At 39.4% G+C, this 14,872-nt stretch overlaps 1 protein-coding gene across 1 annotated transcript in view; it reads left to right on the top strand.

The window, feature by feature from the left end:
* The window catches only part of LOC308412680 (sodium channel protein type 2 subunit alpha-like), a 48,357-nt gene that overhangs the window by 13,376 nt on the left and 20,109 nt on the right, over window positions 1-14,872 (top strand). Inside the window, exons 2-9 of the mRNA XM_080907201.1 lie at window positions 1,000-1,297; window positions 2,796-2,913; window positions 3,961-4,051; window positions 6,194-6,322; window positions 6,912-7,003; window positions 7,135-7,377; window positions 7,496-7,559; window positions 14,219-14,360. Coding sequence (XP_080763327.1) covers window positions 1,040-1,297; window positions 2,796-2,913; window positions 3,961-4,051; window positions 6,194-6,322; window positions 6,912-7,003; window positions 7,135-7,377; window positions 7,496-7,559; window positions 14,219-14,360 — 1,137 coding nt within the window. The 5' untranslated portion in view covers window positions 1,000-1,039. The remainder of the gene's footprint in view (window positions 1-999; window positions 1,298-2,795; window positions 2,914-3,960; window positions 4,052-6,193; window positions 6,323-6,911; window positions 7,004-7,134; window positions 7,378-7,495; window positions 7,560-14,218; window positions 14,361-14,872) is intronic.

The raw sequence follows: 14,872 nt of genomic DNA on the forward strand, positions 1-14,872 counted from the left end.
ATATGCTTTAGCAAAAAGGAAAGTTTTAAGCCTAATCTTGAAAGTAGAGATAGTGTCTGTCTCCCGAATCCAAACTGGAAGCTGATTCCACAGAAGAGGGGCCTGAAAACAGAAGGCTCTGCCTCCCATTCTACTTTTTAAATACTCTAGGAACAACAAGTAGGCCTGCAGTGTGAGAGCAAAGTGCTCAAATGGGGTGATACGGTACTACAAGGTCATTAAGATAAGATGGGGCCTGATTATTTAAGACCTTGTATGTGAGGAGCAGGATTTTGAATTCAATTCTGGATTTAACAGGAAGCCAATAAAGGGAAGCCAAAACAGGAGAAATATACTCTCTCTTTCTAGTCCCTGTCAGTACCCTTACTGCAGCATTTTGGATTAGCTGAAGGCTTTTCAGGGAGTTTTTAGGACGTCCTGATAATAATTAGTTACAGTAGTCCAGCCTAGAAGTCTAGAATGCATGAACTAGTTTTTCAAACAGTAGTGTGAGCAGAGTGTTCTTTGGATGAAGCACGTGAAGATTATACTGTGAAAACAGAAGTTATCTAAAAGTTTTTAATTAAATTGCTATGCAGATAAACTACTCAAAAACACCCCTGTGTGTTGGAACAGGAAGAGGAAGTGATACTTTACCGCAGAGAGAGCGAACACCAAGTGACAGCGCCACCCGAAGGACAGCACAGTTCTACAAGAAAGATAGATGGATAGATGCAGAATTTTGAATAGTATTATAATCTAATCAGTATAATATAATAATCAGGTGACAGAGAAACAGTCTTCTCTGACACCAATTCAGTTCATTTACTGTTTACATTTACATTTAGTGTTTGAGTATGAGTTCCAATCCAGCTTTCAGACATTTTTTAATTTGTTTTACCAAACTACTGGTACAGATAGCTACAGGCAGATGATCTGATTCATGCAGTATATAATGTATTTATCCTCACCTTCTTCAATCTGTTTTTCTGTGTTCAATCTATACTTCCCTCCCTGTAGCTGTAAGTAAATTCTAGTACAGGAGAATCAGGATGAAAAGATGGCAACCATGCTGTTACCAACGGGTCCTGATGGCTTGCGGCGGTTCACTCGCGAATCCTTGGCTGCCTTGGAGCAGCGGATTGCGGAGGAGCAGGCCAAGAATGCCAAGGGGGCTCAGAAGAAGACAGAGCCACCGAAACCCAGGGTCGACCTGGAGGCAGGGAAGCAACTGCCACGCATCTTCGGTGAAATCCCTCAAGAACTTATTGGGGTGCCGCTGGAAGACATCGATCCATTTTACTACAAGAACCAGAGGGTAAGAGTTTGGGTTTGCTTGTCCCCTTGTGGAAGAAAGGGTTACTGTGAATCAGCACAAGTTTGTTCTGAGTGATGACCGTTGTGCTCGGATGAATAGGATACTACTCCCAATAGGAGTTGTTTGGGTTTTTTTGTAGTTATATGATTTTTATGACTTGACAGCTTGATCTCAACTCAGATTACGTAAAAACCTGTGGAAGTTTTAAGACTACAGTGTTAGCTCTCTTCACTGCCATCATCAAAACACCAAATAATGAAATGTCTTTTGGATGAATGGTTTTCCATATCTCTACTAGAGTTCCAGAAAGAGAATCATTGCAAAGGTGCCCTTATTTGAGTGGTTTGTATGCCCAAACTAATGTATGATGATGATAGCAGTTCTTTTAAATTCTTTTGTATTAACAAAGCTAACTGTCTTTTGCTTAAAGAAACATGTCACAGATATATTGGTTCCAGCAATCACAGACATTATGGGCAGAAACTTATTCATGTTTGCAATAAAATGATCAGTATTGATAAATCTGCCAAAGATTATGTACCATTTAAATTAAAATGAGCACATCAACACTTTTACAGTGGGAGTAGTGGGAGACAAAATTCAGCCTGTTTTAACAGACTGAATCAATATAATTTTTACTGGTTAAAGAAATACTTGACACAAAATGACCATTTTCTGGGGTTTCCTTCATAGAGGCAATTTCTTGGCAACCGTTAAAGAGATTGTAACCATGGCGAATCCCTGGCAATGTTAAAGTTATTTAACCACGTTTCTTAATAATCGGCTTGAAAATGAAAGTGTTTGTGGTTACTAATGCAGAATTTTGCTGCTATAGTTTCTGCCATGTTCGCTGATGAATGTTCATCTGAATTTGAACACGATATGATAGCGAGCCTCCAAATAAACTGGCATTTTCACAGAACTTAGCAAGTGGCTATTTGGAGCAGCGAGCTGAGACGTGGCCTCTGTGACTGCTTCGCTTTAGATCTCTTGCGGATGCAGAAATAGGATTAGCAAGTTTTGATTTGCTGCTGCCCGTTAATGGGCCGTTTATGGAGAGATGAAAAAAAAAAAAGGATGTGGCAGTCATTCTCAGGGTCTCTTTGTTTTGGCATGTGGCGCACTGCTGGATGGGAGGATTATCCAAAGACGGAAAAATATTTAAATAAATGCCACATCTGTTGGGGAAAGGGTCAGCTCCCATTGGAGTTGTCTCCATTATCTCAGCCGGCCTCACTAACAGTGTGGATGGGCACTCATTGCTCGCTCACCTCTTGGAGCCATAAGTGCTCACGGTGAATATTAACACAGATGGTAGCTATATTGTTATCCCTGCTTGGTAAAGACAGCAGCTGAACTGCTGCTCAGACCTGCTGTTGTTGTTGTGCACAAAGTGAAAATCATTTTAAGAAATGCTTTTTTTGGTGTGATGTCTTTTCAAAAATGTGATTTCTGTCAATAATGTTATATTTTTCTTTTTTTTTCTCCCCCCTTGCAGACCTTTATAGTACTTAACAAAGGGAAGGCCATCTTCAGATTCAGCGCCACATCTGCACTTTACATATTTACTCCATTTCACCTCATCAGAGCGATTGCCATAAAGATTTTAGTTCATTCATATCCTTTTTGGGTTCTCTGCATGTGCCTCTTCCTGCTTTTATTTATCTGTTGAAGGCTCATGTGTTCCTCTTCCCCTGCTACACTTGAAAAGGGACTTTTTAAACCACTAAAAAAAGGGTGTTCTCTTTAAACTAAAAACATGAATGTCATTTTCCTGACATGTGATAACATGGGGATTAGACTGTGACTCAGATGTCCTGCCGTGAACAAACTAGTTTGAACCGTTCCTACTGTAATTTATATATTTTACAATGAAAAGTCCAGATTTCACTTCCTGCTGACAGATAAGCCAATTTGTGATATTTACTGATTTCCCCCCTGTAGGTTTCTATTGGATTTTTCCAGTCCTATTTTTGAAACATCTTTGTGATGGTTCTCTCTGGCATCGCACACTAAATCCCCTCATATCCCTCTTTTAATCTCTGAAATGAAATAAGAGCAAGGAGATTTCACATCATGTGATGGCTGACTATTAGTTGTCAGACAGATGATTTGTAATTTTCCCAAATTTTCCTCCAACTCTCCCCTGTTATAGATTTCACTTCTGTTACTGATTCTCTGAAACATGCAGATTACCGCAGTCGGTTCTGAAGTGCAGGCTAAAAGCCCTCAATACCCAAACTATCGGTTTATTTTATAATGTAATATAATCAATCAGATAATTTAAATTATAGCGAAAAACTTTAATGTTCATTTCAGTGAATTTCTTATCATTTTATGCTAAAGCACTTTAATCTTTGCAATCATTTGTAAAGATTCAGTAGATCCTTTAGGATTTCAGTCCATGTCTCCATATGGGAGATTATGTTTTTCTACCGAGTCGATATTAAATAGAATTTGTTTACATTGTTTTTTATAATCTGCATTTACTGTAGTCTGTAGGTACAAACAGTGACCGTTCATCCTCGTGTATATACTCCACAGGATTACAATAAACCTTTGTTGTTTTATTTGAATACATCGTCTGCTTATCAGAAAAACGTATTTGATTGGGTAACTGTAAATCGTCACCTTACAGTACACATTCCTTAACTCTCTTTTCACATTGTTTAGCTTGTTCATAATGTTCACTATCCTGACCAACTGTTTCTTCATGGCCATGTCTGATCCACCAACATGGACCAAGTACCTGGAGTAAGTTAATGCAGCTTGAAGTTGTTTTCTTGATTCAAAATTGTCTGCATACGTTCTAATGTGTAGTTTGCTGGGGTTTGTTGCTTTGTCAGTGGCAACTGGCAGAATCAATTGACATATGTAAGTATATGATGCATGTGATATATTCGCCATGCTTGAAAACACCACATTTGCATGTTAAGTTGAACCAAGAGAAGAATCTTGCAATATAATGTGTTGTGCATGCTGTAAAGAGGTGGTGAAGCATGCAACAGGCTGTCCACATTCACAGAGACTTTTTTACTTTTTGCAACATCAGGAATTCATTTTTAGTTAATGTGGGAAGAAAAGCAGTTTTGTTTTTTGCAATAGTTTTTCCATTTGTCTTAATCAGTCTCCCGCATTGTTGGTCTTACATACACTGACTGATCACTTCATTAGGTATACCTGTTTAATTGGAGATTATGTATCGGAATTTCAGGAGCGGGACCACGCCTCCAAACACGCTCCTTCCGGTTGTCAACTATATAGGTTCCTCCAGTTCTGCAAGCTGTTCATTCTTGTTTACGTGCCCCACCCTCCCTCCCTCCTTGTTTTCAATTCTTTAACTTCTTCACTTGTATTTAGTACATGGGGATCTGCCTTCGAGGCTTTCCCCAAACCGCAGCTCAATTCATGTCCAAGCGTTCACCTTTACCTACTAAAACGCTGTCAAACCTAAAATGAGGACGTGGGTCCAGCTAGTGAACTGCTCTTTAATACAAATGTCTAATCAGCCAATCACATGACAGCAACCCAGAGCATTCTGCTATGTAGACATGTTCAGTTTGCCCTGTTGAATTTCGGACCGAGTATCAGAATAGGTGAATTAAAAGACTTTGAATGTGGCGTGATTGTTGTTGTCAGATGGGCTGGTCTGAGTATTTCAGAAGCTACCGGGATTTTCACTAAATTTTTCTGCGCAACCATTGCCGGGGTTTACAGACAACAGTTTGAGAAAGAAAGTATCCAGTGAATGACAGTTCACAATGTTTGAAAATGCCTTGTTAACGCCAGGTAAGAGGAGAACCTCTAATAACTCAAATAATCACTTGTTACAACTAGAAGAAGGCAGAAGAGCATGTCTGAACACCCAGCATTACAATCCTTGAAGCCTACACCAGCAGAAGACCACAGGGGCGACACCTTCTCACCTAAGAGAATGAAACTAAATTCACAAAATTGCAAAAAGGAAGATTGGACCGTATATCCCGCCTCTCGCCATCCATAAGTGGAATGGATGGATGGAAAAATGTCACCTGGTCTGATGAGTCTCCATTTAATTTGGATGGTAGGGTCAGAATCTGGTGTAAAAAAACATGAAAGCATGGATTCATCTTGCCTGCTTTCAGTTTTTAGACACTGTACCCATCTTCTGATGGCTCTTCCTAGCCACATGTCACAAAGTTCAGATCATCTCAAACTGAAATCTTGAACATGGAAGTGAGTTCACTGTGTGCAAATGGGCTCCACAATTACCAGACCTCAGTCCAATAGAGCAAATTATGGATGTGATGGAACGGGATCTCTGACGAATGTTTCCAGCAGCTGGTTGAATTTGAGGAATCATGAGGAATTAAGGCAGCTCTGAAGTTAAAGGGTATCTTGTAAAGTGGTCAGTGAGTGTATATATGCTCTATAAAGACCATGTAGTTACAAAAACAGATCACCAAACAGGATAATCAATTGTACAATTGCACCATCAGCAGATAAACTGCCCGTGCCACTTATACAGTAAAACAGCACGAAACTCTGAAAAACCACAAACTGAGAAAATGAGTTGTGTGACGCTGTCATCACACTACATGTAGTTTCTTTTTTTTTTATATCTGTCAGTCTATATATGTTTTAAGATTTGGACTTTATCATGATTTTAGTTATAGTTAGATTTCAAATCTTGGTAGATTTTTTAAAAATGGTGACAAATATTAAACAAGTAGTATTTTTTTTCTTTTTCAAGCTCTTTCAGCAGGCTGCGTCATATCTCAAACACAACTCTTCATTGTTATCTTACTATAAATAGTTTTAGTGTTGAGATGTATTTAAAGCTCCAGTTTGTTTCAGTGTAACGTTGTCCTTGGTGCTAATGCTACATTGTGTTCTCCTACCATGGATCTTTTCCAGGTATACCTTCACTGGTATTTACACATTCGAGTCAGCAATAAAGATATTAGCGAGAGGTTTCTGTACAGTGCCATTCACATTTTTGAGAGATCCGTGGAACTGGCTGGACTTCACGGTGATTATGATGGCGTGAGTACAGATATCATTTCACCATTGCACACATCATCACTGTCTTCTGATTCTCTGAATCTGTGTTTGTATTCTCTTGTGAGGAACAGTTTTTAAGAAAAATGTAATGCAATCATCTGATAAAAACAAAAATCCTCTCCCTCACTTAGTGAAGCAATAATTCTCCGTGGTGATTTGAAACACAACATTTGCTTTGTTACAAAAAAACAAACACTTCTACTGGATCTCATCCTTGAAGCTGCACATGACATGCATATGAATAGATGTGAGCCCTTGCAGCATTGTTTTTGAGAGCAAAGGGCAAAAACAGGAGACTTTAAACAAAAATGTTTTGTTGTAGCCTGTACTCACTGTGCATCCCCAGCACCTAACTCCATGCAGACTAAGTTAGTGACTAGCTATTGAACTTAGTGGAATGTTAAGCAGCTCAACACAAAATAGTTTGAGGTTGGTGGAGACCAAAATATGAGCTAAAAGACGACAAAATGTCAGATTAACATTGACCAGCTGAAAAGCTGTAATATAAACTTGTAACACTACATTCCAGACAAAGATGTGATTTCTCTTCACTTGTTGTATGAATTTCCAGATATTTGACTGAATTTGTAGACCTTGGAAATGTCTCTGCCTTGAGAACCTTTCGAGTACTGCGAGCACTGAAAACCATCTCAGTTATCCCAGGTAAGAGAACAATCAGGTTTCTTTGATTCCTTTTAGTTCTCTCTAAAATGTCTAAATGTTATTCACAAAGGTTTCTGTAATGGTGTCATACAACCAATACATATTGTTTCCTCCCCACACACACACACAAGGTCTAAAGACCATCGTTGGTGCCCTGATCCAGTCTGTGAAGAAGCTGGCAGACGTGATGATCTTGACCGTGTTCTGTCTCAGCGTGTTTGCCCTCATCGGCCTGCAGCTTTTTATGGGGTTACTGCGACAAAAGTGCGTCCGCAGTCTCTCGCACTGCGTCAACTCCTCGTTTAGCCCCAACACATCCTTCATCTGCAACAACAGAACCTGGAGCTCCACGGAGGACTTCCTCAGCAGTGAAGGTCAGCCAAAAATAGAAGAGCCTGCTATTGATCATCAGATGTACAGTGCTCTTAACAATGTAATATTTAATACTTTACATATTACAACTTTTTGTATGTTTAACTGGCTTTTCCTCAGATAATTTTTACAAAGTTGAAGGAGCAAAGGATGCCTTAATATGTGGATATGGAAGTGATGCGGGGTAAGTAAACATTCACTTTTCTTACTGCTTCTTAATCTGTTCACCTGTTTGGCTCTTATGTAATATCATATATATATATATATATATATATATATGTGTAGTTACATGTAGCTCAAGGCTCACAAGAAAAGGAGGATTCAATGATAGATGATGTCCTGTCATTTAGGATTCTCAGTCTGTGACTTAGGTATAATATATAGGTAACTGATCCCATTGGAGGGAGAGGTTTCGCCTGAGAGAAGCTGAGCACAAGACAACATGTGGCGTGGATAATCACCACGGCTCCACTGGAGCTCTTCACAGAGAGACATGGCATTGCCAGCTGGAGAGCGGGAGGTCTTTGGAGATTTCATCATCTCAAAAGCTCTGTGCTGTGATTAGGGTAACTGGAGCAGACTAGAACACTTTGGGATTGATATTTTGTTATCATATTTTTATTTCGACTGTACTGAAGCTTTTAACTAGTGCTTCTGACGAACCTGCTTGCTGAGCTAAAATAAGTCAAAACAATGCTAAATATAAGGTCCTTAGATGTAAGTAAATATAGATGTAAATGCATAGGTGAAATGGGTGATGGACTTTGTTCCCAGTCAAAGGCACAGTCTGAAACCATCCAAATATTGCTACTCAGCCTACGCACTGAATAATCCTGTAAATCCAAATGCTTTTGAAACAAGCACAACAGGATGACTCTGCCCAATGCCAGGCCCAGTTCAGGGGTTATAGTGAACTAAATACCCATCTGTGTGAATCTGAAATCCTGTAGCTCCAACAAATGGCTTCCATTAGGTGCTCTTGTTAATAATACAAGATAATGAATGATAGCAAATAAAACATGGTGATGATGTTAAAGCCTCTGCAGGGAAGTTTGATGCAGATGTTTTCAATTTATTTGCACGTTAAACAAAGGTGGTTCTATATGAAACCTTATAGGTTTATGTCATGCATTTACTTCATGTACCATTAGCTTGTCATGTTTTTTGGAGAAGCAGGGATAAGCACCTAGAGACAGCAGGAGATGATGTAGCATATTTGCAATGTTTCTCTTTTATGGTGAAGAAATTGTTGAATATGATTCTGTAATTAAACATACCAGAAGCTTTATGTTACGGTAGAAGGCACGCCAGATTCCTTTTATATCAAGAGGAATCAGAGTAATACAATGAAGGGAAAAAACTTGGCCAACCTGAACTTGATTTGTCTGCTTAAACATCGCTGGTCAACCTTGGATGTTGTTGTGGGTTATAGTTTCATATGTTGTATTCTTTTAAGCAGCTTTAGCCACGTGCATCTCACTGAGAGTGATGTTACACAATGTAGTGGTCTTTGCCCTCATGCTATTTCCCTATTTAAATCATGTCTTATATGCTTTTCTCTCCTGACCCTTTAGGTTTTAGATTCAGAGCATTCTCATTTCCAACATACCGACGATTTGTCCCGGCCCGAGGCGTCTAATAGTATGGCGAAAGGTACCCTTCCGCCTCCTTATGAGACGCTCTGGATTCTCAATTGAATCCAACAGAATGCTGCTAGTGGAGATAACACACGCTTTGAGCAGGGGCTCCAGCGGTCCATTCCAGCCTTAACCCTATCAGATCATGTTTTCCAAAGTGATTAATGATCAGAAGATTATAGCCAAGTTTTAGTTACTTTGATTCTAAAATAAAAAAAAAAAAGATTTGTCCACAGTTTATCTAAATGGTCTTTTGTGACCCTCAGCTAGTCACATACTCGAAGCAATCTTCTGGTTGTCACTGGTGGTCACTTCACTTCTACAGCATAGTACTGTTGGATTATGTAAGCTCAGTGATTGTCTCCGGCCAAAAGCTACTTTTTGGCCGGAGACAATCACTGTGTCAAAAAATAGCTGTTTTTGACATTTGCGTGGACAGAAGTTTTTTTCCTCAAAGAACCAGAAATTTTGTTACAATGGCTGTTATCAATTTTTTGTTGATACCAGTTCAAATTGTTCAAACACTGTCATTAAGAATAAAGTAAATCAACTTTTTATTCTTGAAAAAAGGGCGCACCAAAAATAGCTCCTCTTGCTTCAAAGCTAACCCTTTGCACAATGTTTGTTACAGCTAACCAGGCTAGTGAACTAAAAAACAAAAAATATATATTTTAATAAAAGCAGAGAATATTTAGAGTTAAAATGTTTGAGGAGTTTGACGTTTTCTATAAATGATCAGCTAATGTTTGAATAAGGACCTAATGTTTAGCCGACATTAATAACTAATAATAATAATGGATTGGATTTATATAGCGCTTTTCAAGGCACCCAAAGCGCTTTACAATACCACTATTCATTCACACACTGGTGGAGGCAGCTACAGTTGTAGCCACAGCTGCCCTGGGGCAGACTGACAGAAGCAAGGCTGCCATATCGCACCATTGGCCCCTCTGGCCAACACCAGTAGGCAAGTAGGGTAAAGTGTCTTGCCCAGGGACACAACGACCAGGACAGAGAGCCCAGGGATCGAACCGGCGACCGTCCGGTTACAGATGCAATTCCCAACCCCCTGAGCCACGGTCGCCCATGGCTAAAACTAGCATTTTAGCATATATTTAATTCATGCAGATATTTTGTTAGAATAATCAAGAAGAAAAAAAAAACTCTTGATTCTTTTGCTTTGATGTAGTTACTTCTCTAAGGTGGAAAGTTTTTTTCTTCTTCTTCTTCTTGGTTTGTTTGTTTGTTTTGTTTTTGCTTTGTTTTATTATTTGCTTTGAGCCCTGTGTACAGGAGCTGCATGCAAAAAGGCGTAATAAGCAAATGCTTCAGCCAATACCTTTTGATTAGCCTTGTCTCATGCTTTCTTGCTTTGTGGTAGATCTTTGTTCTGTCTTCACTGAGATATTTGAATGCTAATCAATAAAATCAAATCAAATCAAATCAATCAATCAAGTCAAGACAAAAACTGCCAGTATGAATAAGCTAACACTATCTGGCTGCCACAACTCCAGTTTTTATATAGAATTCAAAGAACAATTAAAAAATACATATTTATATTTAATTTGCAACTTATAATCCTTCCCATTCCCAGTTATAGTTATTATGAGTGTAGTCACATATTTTTAGAGGCAACAGAATCCAGCCACCCTTTAGTTTTTAATCCCTCTCCTCCAAAAGCACAGGACCTTAATCTCCCAAGAAGTACCGTCTGATTCAGTAATTTGTGTTGAAGTCAGAGCAAAAGATTTGGACGGGGAAATGATGTCACTAAACTCACTTAAATAGTGGGTCAGTAAGATCAGGCGAGACCTACCCAGCTGTCCCACCTACAAGTCACTACATGTGAACTTTCTTTTGTTGCCCGCTTTTTGTGTTTTTGCCATTTGTGGAGCTCTAACAGAGCGCTGCAATCGATACAGCAGAGTTTGAACCTTTTTGTTGTTTTTAATGGCGTCTTTGTCCCCTTTTATTTTAACATTGCTACATCATCATCAAGAAAATGCATTTTGTTGCACTTACTGCATTTTTAAAAAACTTTCTCTCCAGCTAAACTGCAGCTAAAGCAAGAGTGGCACAGATTCGTGACATGCTTGACAGGTTAAAGATACCATAAGGTAGCTTATGGTTTTACTGGCAGATAACTGAGATGGCCTCTTAACTTGTGCAACATTTTTAGATGGAACTTTCTGAGGCTGGCTGTGGAGGAGAGCAAGATATTAAGCAGATCAGGATGGAGGACGTAAAACATAGAGGATGCTTAATCTTTTGAGTGTATTCCAACAAGTAATCCCTGAGTAGATTTCCAAATTAAAGCTTTGGATACGTTATGATGACACACACACACAGTCACACACATGCGCATAGCCCCCATCACGCCTACTGTAGAGTCGAGGCAAGTGCTTATCCCCTTACATCTTAAAACCACTATGCATTAAGGATTATGACTGATTGTATTGAAAGTTTCCACTTTTGCCCTGAGCTGGAGCGATGCGGGCAGGAAACTCACCGCCTTAGCCCCACCCAGGAAAAAAAACTGTTGCCACCGACAGATGTTATTTCCTGCTGTTATACAAACAGCAGGAAATTGATGTTGTCCTCACATATATAATATTAAAAAAAACCAAACATTGTAAACATGGAGCAAAGGGCTTTAATAGAGGTCTAACACACCCGACCCTGTGTTAGCTGTGCTCCAATGATTGCACAAGATGACTTGTAAAATCAATTATTATTCATATTTTGCCTTTCTTTTCACATGTCGCTTTTTAGATTTTTGGCTGCATGCTTCCTATAATTCCAGTAAGCAACAGGTTAATAAAATCATAAGGCCTTTTCAACTGGAGGAACTGCAGATTGCATCACTCAGCAGTGGCTTCATTTTCAGCTCCCTGGGTTTCCTCTTTGGATTAACTTAAAAAATCAATAAGTGTTGTCCTTTTTAGCTCTTACCCCAACTTCCTCAAGAGGCTTTGAGGAAGTTGGGGTAGACCGCCACTGTCGCCATGGGTTTGTTCTTAATGACGTGTGGTTAAAAGAATGAAATGGGGGTACTGCTTTACCTCATAGTTTGAGCAGCTGACCATATACCCCAAGGCTAAATTCAGCTGCCCGGGTTCAACTCTGACCCAAGGTGCTTTTACCTTTGTCTTCCCCAACTCACTCATTCCCTGCTTTCCTTTCTAATCAAGGCAAAAGCCCCCAAACAGTAAAGTAAAAAAATAAAAGGGAATTTTTGCTCAGTGTACTATGGTAGAGAATTCATATAAAAATAACTTCCTAGAGCCTGAGAACAGATATATATAGTAATAGTAGTAATAGCAAGTGGTAAAAATGCATGAAAAAACAAACTTGCAGAATACTTAGATGTGATGCACAGCTGAGTTATATCTGTGTGTATCAGCAGCTGCTCCATTGGGCAGTTGCTATAGAGACTAATGGGACATGAACTCTGCAGGCACCTTGTTCACAATTACAAAACTACGAAAGGACTCTCACATTTTTGTAGCTGTTTAATGGACAACAGTGGATTAACAAGCATATCATTGAGTGCAGTTTATTCATTTATAAACTGCATACAGAGGCACCTAGTCTGAGCACCTACAGAAAGTTGCTCAGACTTGATTGCAGAATGACACGATGAAAACATGGAATAGTGATGATTACAGGAAATATTGTTAGCTAAACTTAGTGATATGACACCTTCCATGCATTGTTTACCATTGTATTATTATTTTCATTTTTAATTAAGCTGCAGTTTATTTTCCAGACTAGTCATTTCATGTGTAAAGTATATAAAATGTTCCAAAGTCAAGTTATAAGTACTGTGCTGAAAATGATCTCAGACGTAAGAATTAATCACCAGCACACCAGGGCCGCTTTACATGGATGTCAATCATCAGTAACCTATACTCTCCTTGGTGGTTTATCTCGGATCTGCCCTCGTCGCATCACCAGCTAGTCGCTCAATGTCATTGAGGTTGTATGGTCTGTTAAAGTGAATTGTTCTGAGTTTAGACCCAACATGGTCTTTCATTGGACATTGCCGTATATCACTTCCTGTCAGGAAGCAGCTTTAGTTGACAGGAACTCAGCAGTATACTTGGCATGTTTGCTTGAAGACGCATTAAGCTGCAGTGTATAGGAAGCTCCACATAGTGCACATAGGAAGTGATTTGCAGTTGTGACCAGAGACAATAGAAAATCAATGGCATGTGGCATCTTCAAGCAAACACAAGGTGGAAATTTCCGGGATAAACTTTACAGTTGGGAGTACACTCGGAGTCTTGTAGAAATCACAGTCTCCATTAGCACGTGCTCTGAAAGCCTCTTTAAGCTGACAAACTTGACAAAGACTAAAACAAAGGACAGTTATTTTTTACAGGCATGATACTGTTTTCAGTTAGTGTGCATTTTTTTTTAAATAAAGTTTTCCTTTTGACAAAAGTCGAATTTTTAAATCACAACATTTGTTTAGATGCCGAGTTGACAGAAAGATTTTTGCTAATTTTGCTCAACAATGTTGATATGAAATAAACTAAATGTGCATTGATTAACAGAGGTGAACAGATTGGTGTGAGTGATGTAGCAGAGGGCCAGCCTGACAGGAAGATGTCGCTGGCCTCACACAGCATCCTCTGCCCTCGCTGCTGGATATTAGTGAGCATTCCTGCTTAGCTGGCGTGTTGGTGAGATCCACAGCTGTTCTCACAGCAGCGCTCTTCCGCCCAGCTGTTTGCCTGCCATTATGAAATTATTCCACACTGAGATTGACATGGCAGTCCAGCTTGTTCTCAGCTGCTGGACTTAAATATTTGCTGTAATGCCACTATGTTGACAATGAAGATCAGAGACGCTGGAATCGAGCTGATTTTTTTTTCCTGCTGCAATTTGATATCCATCTGGCTAATCTCTTTTTGCTCCAGTGCATTTTAGTGCTCCTGTCTGAAACAGGTTTCAAGTGCCGTCTTCTTTGAAATAACGGTGATGATAGTACGTACTTACTGACTCATCTCCCAGTTTTCTCTGTGAAGTCAAAGGCCGCAGAGCCACATGTAGAATGTTTTTAACTCTGGGAAAGCAGCACGCACACCGGCACGGCTATATCTCTCCGCAGCTGCTTTTAATTTCCTGTGTTCGGCCTTTGTTTATCAGTCCTGGCCTCTAATCATTTATCTTCTACCTCTCAATCATTTGCACATTACAGGAAGTGTCCAGAAGGATTTGACTGCCTAAAAGTAGGGAGGAATCCAAACTATGGCTACACCAGCTTTGACACTTTCGGCTGGGCTTTCCTGGCACTTTTCCGTCTCATGACGCAGGACTACTGGGAAAAACTGTTTCACCAGGTGCAATTTTCTACTTTTGGTTTTTTCATCTATCAGCATCCTGTAGTTACAACCTTCAACTTAAAAGTTCAATTTTCCTCTTATAGGTTCAGTGTTTTCAGCAGTGGCTCTAAGAGGTCAAACGCATTGCAACTTAAGGAAACACCAACAAACAGAAAAACGTCACCAAAGCTCACAAAAAAAACAATAGAAGTTGAATAAAACACAATAGAAACAGAAAAACAACTCAAACGCTCACAAAGAAAAGACCCTTAGAAAACACAACAGAAGCATTTTTGGGGACAGAACAGCTGTGGAAGTGACGAGCTAACGCTGAAATGTACGAGCAAACATGTATTTACAGTGTCTTGCTATTAAAACACAGATTACCTGCATCTTCTGCCTCACTTCAGTCTTTCACATGTTCTGGTTTCTGTTACTTAAGCAGATGTTTCATCACTTTGTCTCCCAGATTTGTTCTTTTCTACTTCCTTTTGTTTTCCTTCTGTTTAGTTTTTTTCCCATGTCCTTTG

Source organism: Rhamphochromis sp. 'chilingali', assembly GCF_963969265.1.
Source record: "Rhamphochromis sp. 'chilingali' genome assembly, chromosome: 16".
NCBI classification, from domain to species: domain Eukaryota; kingdom Metazoa; phylum Chordata; class Actinopteri; order Cichliformes; family Cichlidae; genus Rhamphochromis; species Rhamphochromis sp. 'chilingali'.